Consider the following 12,146-nt stretch of genomic DNA (forward strand, 5'->3'; position numbering starts at 1 on the left):
TGCTTTTTTTTTTTTTTTTTTTTTTTTGCTGAAGCAATTGGTGTTAAGTGTGAGGTCAGATTTGAACTCGGGTCTTCCTGATTTGGGGTTGATGCTGTATCCACTGCACCACCTAGCTGCAAACCCACCCCTTCCCCCCTTTTTTTAAAGGTGCATTCGGTAATGCCAAATGCTGGCTTGACAGCCCTCCTCTAATAAGAAATCTGCAAAGGTTCCTCCATAAGTTCAATAAGAGCTGGTGTCAGATAAGCAATTCTGATTTTCAGGTTTTGGCAAAGACATCACCAAAAGGGTATATCCCTGTCATTGAACATATCCAATATGCAGACCAAATGACATTCCTCATAAATGATGAAATCCTCTTGTATACAGCTGACGCTGTACTAAGTGCCCCACAAATACTAAGTACCACAGAACCTAGTAAGTTCCACAACCACGCAGAAGTATAGTGTTCACAGAAGATACTAGGGGCTGGAAAATGCTTGTTGGCCCAACAATATGAAGTGTAGCCTAGTGGGTAAGCTATTGATCCTGTTCGTCTATATCTTCAATCATTGCAAATAACCCAAAAGGAACAAGACAAAAAGAATGGGCTATAGATTTTATTTGGGAAACCACAGTGCTGCTGATCACAGGCTGCTTCCTTATGCAAAGGTCTATTTTTTTTTTTTAACACCAGAATTCTTTCATGATATATATAATAGATGTAAGTCATCACACACCATGGCCTTTGAAGAATCAAAGTTGCAGGCAATCTAGTGAGTAAGGAGACTTGGTAGATGGAGATTATAGCCAATCACTTCTAGCACACAAAAGGCTAGTTGGTGCAGTGGATAGAGCACCCAGCCCCAGCCAAAAAAAAGTACCTTGTAGATGATGAGTGAATGGAAAGGACCTGGGCCAGTCATGTAAAACTAGATCTAACTGGCAATGCACATGTAAACTGGCCTACCTCATCCATCCCCTCTTGAATGAAATGGAAAAGGCTCTTCTCATCCAGTAAGTGTTCGTTGCTGTCTATATTGTGCTGAACCCTGGGTTTGAAATAAGTTCTATTTAGATCTAGAACAAGAGACTGGAATACATCAAGTCCATCTCCCTCATTTCCAAATCAGAAAGCTCTAGAAATGATCAAATAATAAACATTAATTAAATGTCACATTGTGCCAGGCACTGCCAAAAGCTGGAGGTAACAGGAGCTCCCAGTCAAACAGCTTGGTACAAGCGAGCTATGGACAGAATAATTAGGAAGTAGTGTCAGAGAGACAGCACTGGCATTAACTAGGGGGGTCAGGGGTTGGAAGGGAGGCCCAACAGTGTGCTCTTCGAGGGGGACAGCCAGGGAGCATGTCAGGAACGGAGAGATGGAGGGTTCTACAAGGGCAAGGAGGCTAGTGTCTCTTGGATTACAAAGTATGTAAACAATAAAGGTTGGGAGCAGAGCAGGTTGTAAAGGGCTCTAAATGCAGAGGATTTTATATTAGATCCTGCAAATGATAGGGAGCCATAGGAGCTATATAGTAATAGGGAGTGACAGCAAAGAGATCACTAGTGATTTGGGGGAGGGCAGTTTTAGTGGAATGATGTTGAAAACCAGATTGTAAGGGGTTAAGAAGAGAGTGAGTGAGGAAGTGGAGGCACCAGTGGTAGGTATCCTTTTCAAGAAGCTTACCCACAAGAGAGAAGGGAAATGTGGGAGAATTTCTGGGATGGAAGGATCAAGTGAAGATTTTTTAGGACAGGGATGTTATGGGTATGTTTGTAGGCAATAGGGAAACAGCTCATTGAGAGGGAGAGACTGAGCAGAAAGAACAGAAGAGGCTCTCTGTTGGAGAAATTGAGATAGAATGGGGTCATTTGTACATAGAGAGGGGTTTGCATTGGTAAAAAGAAGGGCTCCTTTCCTGGAGACGAAAGAAAAGAATGACATTCAAGGCAATCTCAATAACTTTGGATAGAAAATCTCATCTGCATCCAGAAAAAGAATTGATTGGAATAAATATAAATCAATACAGGCTGTGTTGATTTTTTGTTTTTACCCCCATAGATTTTCCCTTTTGTTCTGATTTTTCTCTCCCTACATGCTTCATAAGCAATGTGTATTAGAAATAATTTTTTTAAAAGGAAAATTAGAGAATGACAAGGAATATCTGAGAGACGGAAGATGAGGGAGAGGGGATAAAAGAACTCATGGCTAATGACCTTAATTTTTTCTCTGTCAGAGATGAGCAAAGGCCTCAGCTGACAGAGTAGGAGGAAGGGAAGTCATGGGAGGCTTGAGGAGAGGTGAGATGATCTGGAAGAGCCTTGGTAAAGAGAGGGTCAGAGAACTGATGAGGAAGGTAAAGTAAGATTGCCTCACAGCAGTGAGGGCCCTGGGAAGGTTCTGCAACGTACATCTGTAGAGCACCCAGTCAGATTACTTGCATGGTTTTCTCCACCTTCATTCAGCAGCCTGTTGATAGGAGTAAAGACACATGGTGAGAATGTGCAAAGTGGGCCAAGGTATAACTGATGATATGATAAGGGGGCTCAGTGCGAGTGGCAGAATCAGAATTCAAATTCAGGTCAATGCTCTTTCAGTATTTCCCATTTAAAATACTTCCTATAGAAAACTGATGCCAGATTTGTACAGCAAACCAATGACATTGTGTGAGACGAGTTTGTCCTAGAAAAGGTCTTGGCTTTGCAGCTGGATGAGCATTTGTTGAGGGTCATTCTGATCCATCTGGGTTAGATGAAATGGCCCAAGGTCCCCTTCTATCCCTCCTGTTTCATAGATTCAGCACTGGAAGGGATTTTCAATGTCATCTAGCCCAACTCTAAAGAATTAAATGAAGCAATTTGCTTATAGTCCTCCAAGTAATAAGGAGCAAACACAAGATTTGAACCCATTACCTCTGGCTCCAGAGCATATCTCCAGAGCCAGAGTTCTTCCTTTGAGGATATCATACCTGATGAAAAGCTACCTTAAAGTGCTTTGCACAACTTATAATTTTGGAATGTTGTAACAATACTAAATCATTTTAACTTTTTTCTCATTCCCACATGTCCTCCAAGATGCATCTAAGACATGGAGAATTGCTTTCCATTTACTGCTCAGAAAAAAAAAAGCTATAGCATAAAAAGGTACTACAGAAGATGGATTTATGAAATAAGCAGGTTATCCCTCTTAAACCTTGCACATTAACAGTGCCAAAATGCCAAGTGCTGTTTCTAAGACCCAGACATGATCCAAACCACAAGCCTGGGTGCTTGCCTGGGAATGCTGACTGAAAGCTCTACAAATCACCATTCCTTCCTCCTGCCAGTGAGCAAATCCCAAGACGGTTTCTATCAGACATAATTGCTGGCAGACAATCATGAGGCTGCCTGCTCTCACCCCTGACTGTCCAGGGCACCACAGTCTGGCACTCTTCCTGGGCATCTTACTGGGCTGCTCTTGGGCCTTCACTCACATTTTAGGGGAATTTGATTTAAAAAGTGGCTCCAGTCCTTTCCTTGGTCTTCAGATACTGTGAGCCCAGTTGTGGAAAGACTTTAGTTCCAGTGCTGTCTCCCAGGAGACTCCTTGGAAACCAGCCCCCACGACTGAATTTTCCTTACTTCAGTCCATCCTCTATGCCCAGGCTGCATATAAATCAGCACACTGCCTTTTAAGGGGGAGAAGAAACATAGGGAAAGTTGCTTATCAACCACCAAGGGAAGATTCACATATGCCGTCTACATCACCAGCGAATTTTAGTCTCCTGTATCTTGTAGTCAGGTACCTAGCTAGGGCAGGGATGGTTTTGGTTTTCTACAAATATAGAACCGTTCCACAGACAAGTTACATAATCAAACTACTGAGGCTAAAACTCAGTGCAAACCAGTGTGCAACCTTGGTTGGGTCTTTTCTAGTCTGTGCATAACAGGTGGAGTCTTTGTAAGATCTGAACTAATGGCTACCACTCATTCCAGGGTTTTCTCTCCCAAATTAAGGGGAGGTGGGGCAGCTTTAAAAATCTGTACAAAGAGCAGAGCTAAGGCTGCTTCAGAGTTTGTGAAGGGGTCTGGTACTTTGTTACACAAGATGGAACCATCTCAACAATGATTTTGCTTATTACTAACAAATAACGCTTTTATAGTTTGCTTTAAGTCTGACAGGGCAGTGAGGTGGTACAGTAGATAGAGCACTATACTTAAAGAGTTAAGACCGGAGTCCAAATATGGCATCAGACATTTACTAGCTGTGTGATCCTAGAGCAAATTACTTTACTGTTTGCCTCAGTCCTCATCTGTCAACTGATCTGGAGGAAGAAATGGCAAATCATTCTAGTATCTTTTCCAAGAAAATTTCCAAGGGATCAGGGGAATATTGAACATGACTGAAAAATGACTGAACTGATAAGCACAATATGACAAGCACATTTGAGGCAAAGTTAAGTTTGATGTCAGCCCAAGATGCATAAAGAAATATATACTTAAAAAAATTAATGTACAACCAGAAAAAAAAAAGTAAAATTTTTAATTTTAAAAGAAGCTATGTTACAACAAATGAGATATAATTGTGCAAATTGGAGATAATCTCATCAAAAAGGCTTTAGGATTAAGGGATGTGTCAATATACTTTCTTTTTTAAATTAATTTATTTTCAGTACACATTGTTTTATGAGTAATGTTGAGAGAGAAAAAACAGAACAAAAGGAAAAAACCATGGGAGAGGAAAAAACCAAACAGAAAAAGAAGTGAACATAGCATGTGTTGATTTTCATTCAATCTCCATAGTTCTTTTTCTGGATGCAGATGATATTTTCTGTCCTAAGTCTATTGGGATTGCTTTGGATCACTGAACTACTGAGAACAACCGAGCCTTTCATAGCTGATTATTGCACATTATTGCTGTTATTGTGGATAATATATTCCTGGTTTTGCTTGTTGTAGATACCCACCTTTTACATGAAGCATTACATTCCAAAATGGAATGAATATTTCATATTGTCTCAACTTGATAAAGTCTCCTTTTATTAATGTATCTGTTGATGATAAATTGCATTGAGTAGTTATGCAGAATACTTGAGAAACCCAATAGGACAGCAAAAGGGTCAGGTGGGGAGAAAGCAATCATCCCCTTTGTCCAGGACCATATTCTTCCAAAAACTGCCACTGAGTGACCACCCAACTGAATCTTGTCAGAGCAAATGGGCATTGCAATACAGCATTCCCAACCCATCACACCCACCCGTGTGGTAACCTTACAGAATTCAGCTCGGTAACAGACAGCAAGTGCTAAATGGGTGAAATCTCAATTATAACTGGAATTCATTGTAAGAAAAAAAAATCCTCTCAACTACTAGTATCTTCTTTAACTACCTTGTGTTTAACCACTTTTATCATTATTCTCTATGTTATATATACATGCTTATTTTCTACATATATATTTTTTCTACTAAAAACGTCTTCAGAATAAAGATTAAAAAAAAAAAAGTATGATGTCAGAATAAATGTTCTAATAAGGAACTATTCAAAAAATGAAGTGGGCTTTTTCTGAAAGTAATGAGTCTATCTCTGCCCTTCCCGTCATGAGAAGCCTCTAAGGAAATGTTGAATGAACAACCCATTTCTGGGTATGGATTTGGCTTTATGACTGCTGGCTCTGGGCAGTATCACCCCATATTCCTGAGAAGGAAGCTGACAATTACAGCCAGCTAGCTAATGATATAACTGAAACATGACCCAAAGCTCTTGCTTCCTCACCCAGGTGCCATTTTGACAGGTGGGTCACTGGAGCAAAGATTGAGTTGGAAGGAGCTCCTTGAGATCCAGCCCCTCATTGTCCAGAGGAGAAAGGTCACACTGCAACTTCAGGTTTCTGCAGTCTTATTCCCAACACTTAAACTATTTCTATTTTTTTCTCTAGAATTACTCAATTGATTTTATGATTTTTATTTCCTCCTCCAAATGACCTGATTGTCATAACTCACTACTGCTGTTTCTCCCACTATCCCTTCGTCTGCTCTCAGACTTGCCATTATTGCTTAAGAATTTTTTTTTTCTTAAGTATCAGGAAAATTATATTCTTAGAGCCATTTTAAAGTACATTGCAATGGTCATTTGAGTCAGACAATGAGCAGACCTGTCTGGTTAGACTTTATTGATGGTACAACAAGGCAACATTTCCTGTGGACACTCCCAGCTACTTCTGTCATTAGTCAAGGTTGCAGCATTTCTGAAGGAGCAGATATTCTGCTGGGGGAGGCAGAAAACATACACACAAAGCAAAAAGCTGGCATAATATTTTTGAAGAGAAAAACCACCATGGCTCGTGTCATTGTTAAGAGCCTATAGTAAGAGATTGTTAAAATCCAGAAGAACAAAAGCAACAATAGAGGATGAGAGACAGCAGGTATTTCCAGACCTGAAGCATCTGCTGCTGCTTCAAGTCAGCGTGTTTCATACCAAGTGGCAGGGGTGAGGTAAGGAAGAAGGTCTACAGGTGACCTCCTCATCTGGCCAGGTTAAGGATTGGCACAAGATCACAGAAATGACTTGACCAGACCCAGCGCAAGAACACTTCCTTTTAAAAGGAAAAAATGAGAAAAGAGCACCAAAGTTTACATCCTTTGGAATGAATATTTCACACTGTCTCAACTTGATAAAGTCTCCTTTTATTAATGTATCTGTTGATGATAAACTGCATTGAGTAATTATGTAAAATACTTGAGAAACCCAATAGGACAGCAAAAGGGTCAGGTGGGGAGAAAGCAATCATCCCCTTTGACAAGGACCATATTCTTCCAAAAACTGCCACTGAGTGACCACCCGACTGAATCTTGTCAGAGCAAACAGATGCATTTGTGGGCATTGCAATACAGCATTCCCAACCCATCACACCCACCCGTGTGGGACCCTTACAGAACTCAGCTCTGTAACAGACAGCAAGTGCTAAGTGGGTGAGATCTCAATTATAACTGGAATTCATTGTAGGAAAAAAAAAAACAAAAAACAACCAAAAACTCTTTTACACCAAAATAAAAATGAAGATGTAACATCTGCTGAGAAAAGGTTTCCCAGAGATGATCTGGGTACATCAGATCAAAATCATCATTATTTCTCAAAAGGAACATGGAAGAGAAAATATTCTTATCTCTCTCCCCAGAATTCTCCCTCTAGACCTTGAGGCAAGGCTGCAAAATGGGCTTTGGTAAAAGAGAGAGATTCTGATGTCTTCTCTCAACTCACCCTGCTTGAATAAAGAATCAGGCTCTCTCCTTCAGCAGGAATAAAGCCAGAAGGGCCTTTTGTGGAGTTCACTTTCCCCAAGCCTCGCCTGGTTTTCTATGGAGGGCTTTGTGTCTTGCTCTAAGCAAATGCGGGGAGAACTCCAGGATGTCATCATTTCCTTGTTAATTGGACGTTAGGTCTTTTAACAGGCTGCCTACACTAAACTTCTGGGGTCAGTGCAATAAAAACTATCATTGTAAAATCCTAACACTTGTATAAAATTTGTGGGCTTACCTCTCAAAATAGATCACACTAATTAATATTCTGGCTATAGTTAGTGCATACAAAGGCACAAGGGTTTCTCGGTGGGGCAGAACATTTCCACATTACTTCATACAAATACCATTTCAGTTTATTTTGAACCCAGTCTGGGACCAGAAATAGGGTTTTCTGCATAATCCCATTATGCAACATGCTTGAGGACAGACATTGATTGCCTCACCACCACCATTTTGCTAAGACAGAAGAGGGTGTCAATACCCTTTCTTGGCCCAAGACAAAGTCTGGTGGAAGTGCAACCATTTTTCTGGGTTCAGTACCACCTGGAGAGACAGGTGAGAGGGAATTAAGAAACAGGTTCAATTGGTGACTTCCATCTGGCCTCTTGAAGTTTATGACATCATGGTGCTGTTTTCTCTCAATTTTAGGAAGACTGAAAATGGGAGAAATTAATTCTCATGCTGATGTGACAAAGAACACATCATGATGGCTCCAGACATTAGTTGTCTTTGTCCACAGTATAAGCTCAGGTCTCCCCATTCAGACATGCCCTTTGGAAGATGGAATAGAAATAACTAATGAGGGAGATTCTACTTTATCGGGCTCTCTCAGAAATTGGAAGTATTTTTCTCACCATCTGAGGATACTCCACTGTGGGTCTGGTCTGTTCCCTCTACCCAGCACAACTATGAGTCTGAAAGGACTTCAGACTCCAGCTAGAATAGATGATGACTCAGTTTGCAGATAAGGAGCCAGAGGCCCATAAGTGGGTCACACTTGGTAACAAAAGGCTGAGCTAGAATAGGAGAAGCCCAGATCCTCAGGCTTCATGGGTGACATATTACTTCCCTAAGGCAAATACTAAAAGACAGATTTGAGAGATTCTGACTTCAAGTGATGGCCTGGCATGAAAGTGTTTTGAATTTGAAAATCAACTGACCAAATTAGCTTGGTAGATAATAACTTGTGCTCTCTGAACCCCTGGTGGTAAAATTCACTCCATTATGAATTCTGTCCTCCAAGATTCACAAGGAGGGAAGGAAAAGCTTTCTTCCCCCTTGGATCATAACCTACCACTGACTTCTTAGCATTCAGCAGGGATCTGTGTTAGTTGAAACATTCTTTACATTTTACAAAAATTTCTGCAGTTCTGTTATGTTTCAAGCAATGGCGCAGAGAAGGAATCGTCTCTGCTCTTCTGTCTGAGTAGGTCTACCCAAGGAGTAAATGGAATAAACAGGTCACTCGTGGGATGTCCTTCCTTGTTGAAGAGTTTCCTCTGATGATCACAGCACCGTGACCTCAAACTGAAACAGAAAACAGAAAGCCATCTTGTTGAACCACTGGAATAAGTTTAGCAGAAGGATAATTGAGGCTTTAATGGGTGCCAGCAAGGGCACAGAATTCTAGGATCTAGAATTAGAATTGGTGCAGTTAGGTGGTACAGTAGGATGGAGTACTAGGTTGGAGCCAAGGAAATTCATCTTCCTGAGCTTAAATCTGGCCTCAGACACTTACTAGCTGTATGACCCTAAGCAAACTATTTAACCCCATTAGTCTCAATTTTCTCATCTGTAAAATGAGGTGGAGGAGGAAAGAGCAGATTATTCCAGTAGCTTTGCTAAGAAAACCCCAAAGAATAGGAAAAACTGAGAAATGACTGAATAACAAAATCCAATTCTCTGATGTTACAATTAAGGAAACAGGTTTTATGGTGTGGCCATTGTACACGGGTTTATAGAACAAATGGCCCAAAGGGAATCGGTCCTGTTGGGACATAGGATTGTAGCTACTGGGCAAAGAAATCACTTGCTTCCATAATCAAAGATAAAAGAGCAGAACCTAATACTGTATGCAATTAACATTATATGTAGACATGGATGCCTGTCTTCCCTCTACCTCCTTTTAACTTCACCTTAAAAGAGTACCAACTAGAAGACAAAAAGGTCTGAACATTCTCTCCTAGGCAACACATCTGTTGATCCATTTTGTCTGGACACTAATACTATCCTGATCATCTGTGACCACAGGGTAGAAAGTTCCCCCCAAACAAGCTCCAAAATTGCTCCTTCAGTGGCCAAATACAAGTACATATACACACACACACACACACACACACACACACATACATATATTTAGGTATATAACAGTTTACTTAAGAAATATCCTTTTTAAAAAACAGTTCCAATAAAATCCTGTAAAAAGGGAATAAAGAAAAAGGCATGTTGATGCTTTTTAGATCACGCTCCCTAATTTTATTTAGTTTTTAGACCTAAGGATTTTAGAGGATAGGAAGGGAATAGAAATTTATATAGCATTTATTCTACTGGACATTCTACTAAGTTCTTTTACAAATATTATGTCATTAGATCATAATTTCATGAGCAGGACCAGGAGATCATTATATACTTCAACAACAATACTAGATGATGACCAGTTCTGATGGATCAGGCCATCCTCAGCAACGAGATCAACCAAATCATTTCTAATGGAGCAGTAATGAACTGAACTAGCTATACCCAGAAAAAGAACTCTGGGAGATGACTAAAAACCATTACATTGAATTCCCAATCCCTATATTTATGCACACCTGCATTTTTGATTTCCTTCACAAACTAATTGTACAATAATTCAGAGTCTGATTCTTTTTGTACAGCAAAACAATGTTTTGGTCATGTATACTTATTGTGTATCTAAGTTATATTTTAATATATTTAACATCTGCTGGTCATCCTGCCATTTGGGGGAGGGGGTGGGGGGGTAGGAGGTGAAGGATTGGAACAAGAGGTTTGGCAATTGTTAATGCTGTAAAGTTACCCATGTATATATCCTGTAAATAAAAGGCTATTAAAAAAAAAGAAAAAAAAGATCATAATTTCAGAGAGATGGTATATTTTTCATTTGGATGTTTGAAAAGTATATAAAACTTTTTAAAACTATACTTTGTTACAAAAACAATAGATTTTTGAAACAATGCTGTCAATAGTAGCCAATTTATTTTGATGAAAGCTAACGTTACAGGGACACACTCTGACCAAGATTAGGGAGCTGAAGGCTGTGTACTAATAGAGAAGTAAATGAAAGAAACAAAATTGGGATTATGTTGTGGTTTGATACAGTAGGGAACAGAAAATATGGGAAACAACAATAATAGAACATAGGAGATAACATTGTAGCAATCAGGCAAATATTGATTGCCTTGTTATTAGAGAAGACTGACTCCCTGTAAAATGTCAGGAACTAAAAGTTGAAAAAGTGTTTCAGAACATGATGCAATGTCAGACATATACCTTTTCTTATTAAGTTTCTGGAGAGTTTTGGTTTTTTATAAAAACTTACCTTTGTTTGAAGAGTCTCTAGGTCTCATTTTCTATGGTCAGCGCAGGATTGCTCATACCTTGAAGGAAAAGGATACAATAGTATTTTGGAAAACTTATTTTTCTTGAGAGTGTTGTCCCATCCACCTCTTGTTTCCCACATCCCTCTCCTAATGTCAGACTTCCCTGTTGGGTATTGTGGTCCTGGGCCCTGGAGGCTATGCCAGTGATTCTCAAGGTGGTGGACCCTTCCCTGTACCTAGGAGGCTGCTGGGGATCCACCTAGTCATGTCTGAGGAGCTGGCTCATCACTATAGCAGATTCTGGACTACATCTATAAAATCATAGAATTCTTGAAGTATTTAGTATTTCCCCCAAACAGCTTGCAGTGTTTCAAATGCACATGTTCAGTGGGTAAGAATATATATTTAGGATTACACGATACATATTTAGGATTACAATATAGACAACACATAAAAATCCCATTAAACAATCCTCCTTCCCTTTGGCTTCTCCTTCTGATTGGATGATTTCCCAGAACCTTCATTTAAGGAGGGCGTTCCTCTCCAGACTGCACTCTTGGACTTCTTCTACCATGCTCTTTGCCCCTAATTTTGCATCTCTCCCAAACATCCTTTTATGTATTATCTTCCCCCCATTGAAAAGCTCCATATGAATAGGGACTATTTTTCTTTCTACTTATATTTGTATTCCTAGTGCCTTGCAGATGGACTGACTGGATTTCATTTCCTATTCTCTTGTAGAAAAGATAATGAAATCTAACTTGCTTCCTCCCCTTCCCCATGTCCAGAACAAACTCACACGCATTGTACAGGTGTATATTTTCTCCTGAAAAAGGAGAGACTGAGGAAAAACTGCCTGCTCCTAGTAGCGTGACTTCTTTCTCATTCATTTCAGACCTTGTTCGGTTGCAACTAATCTCATGACTTTCATCTTCACAATCATCCTTCTAGCTGCCTTGTTGCTACTTAGTTATCTCTTATATTTGGTTGTTTTTTAATTAAATAGAAACTTTTTCAAGGAACAAAAATCTCATTTCTTTCCCTCCCATTTGAATGAAAGAAAAATAAAAACAAAACTCTAGTAATGAAGTAGCAGAATTGGGCAAAACAAATTCTGACATCAGCCCCGTCCAAATAGACACAGACATATGCATTATGTGCAAATATGTATGTTACGTGTGTATGTACATGTCTAAGGCTACATATTTTGTCTATCACCTCTCCATCATCAGTCCTCTGGGGACATGACTGGTCACAACTGTAATGCTGGAGAAACTGAGCAAGACAGAGATTAGAGACCAATTTAATAGTTTATTAAATGGAG

The 12,146-nt window shown here is 39.8% G+C and overlaps 1 protein-coding gene across 9 annotated transcripts in view; it reads right to left on the bottom strand.

Annotated features, from left to right (window-relative positions):
• Positions 1-6,112: 6,112 nt before the first annotated feature.
• ZDHHC2 (zinc finger DHHC-type palmitoyltransferase 2) overlaps positions 6,113-12,146 on the bottom strand; it is a 53,481-nt gene continuing 47,447 nt past the window's right edge. For all 9 annotated transcript variants that reach the window (XM_031943882.1, XM_031943876.1, XM_031943875.1 and 6 more), the window contains 2 exons: positions 10,822-10,879; positions 6,113-8,789 (listed from right to left, as the gene is read on the bottom strand). In XM_031943882.1, the coding sequence (XP_031799742.1) occupies positions 10,839-10,879 (41 nt within the window). In that variant the 3' untranslated portion in view covers positions 6,113-8,789; positions 10,822-10,838. The remainder of the gene's footprint in view (positions 8,790-10,821; positions 10,880-12,146) is intronic.

Source organism: Sarcophilus harrisii, chromosome 6 (assembly GCF_902635505.1).
Source record: "Sarcophilus harrisii chromosome 6, mSarHar1.11, whole genome shotgun sequence".
In the NCBI taxonomy this organism is placed as follows: domain Eukaryota; kingdom Metazoa; phylum Chordata; class Mammalia; order Dasyuromorphia; family Dasyuridae; genus Sarcophilus; species Sarcophilus harrisii.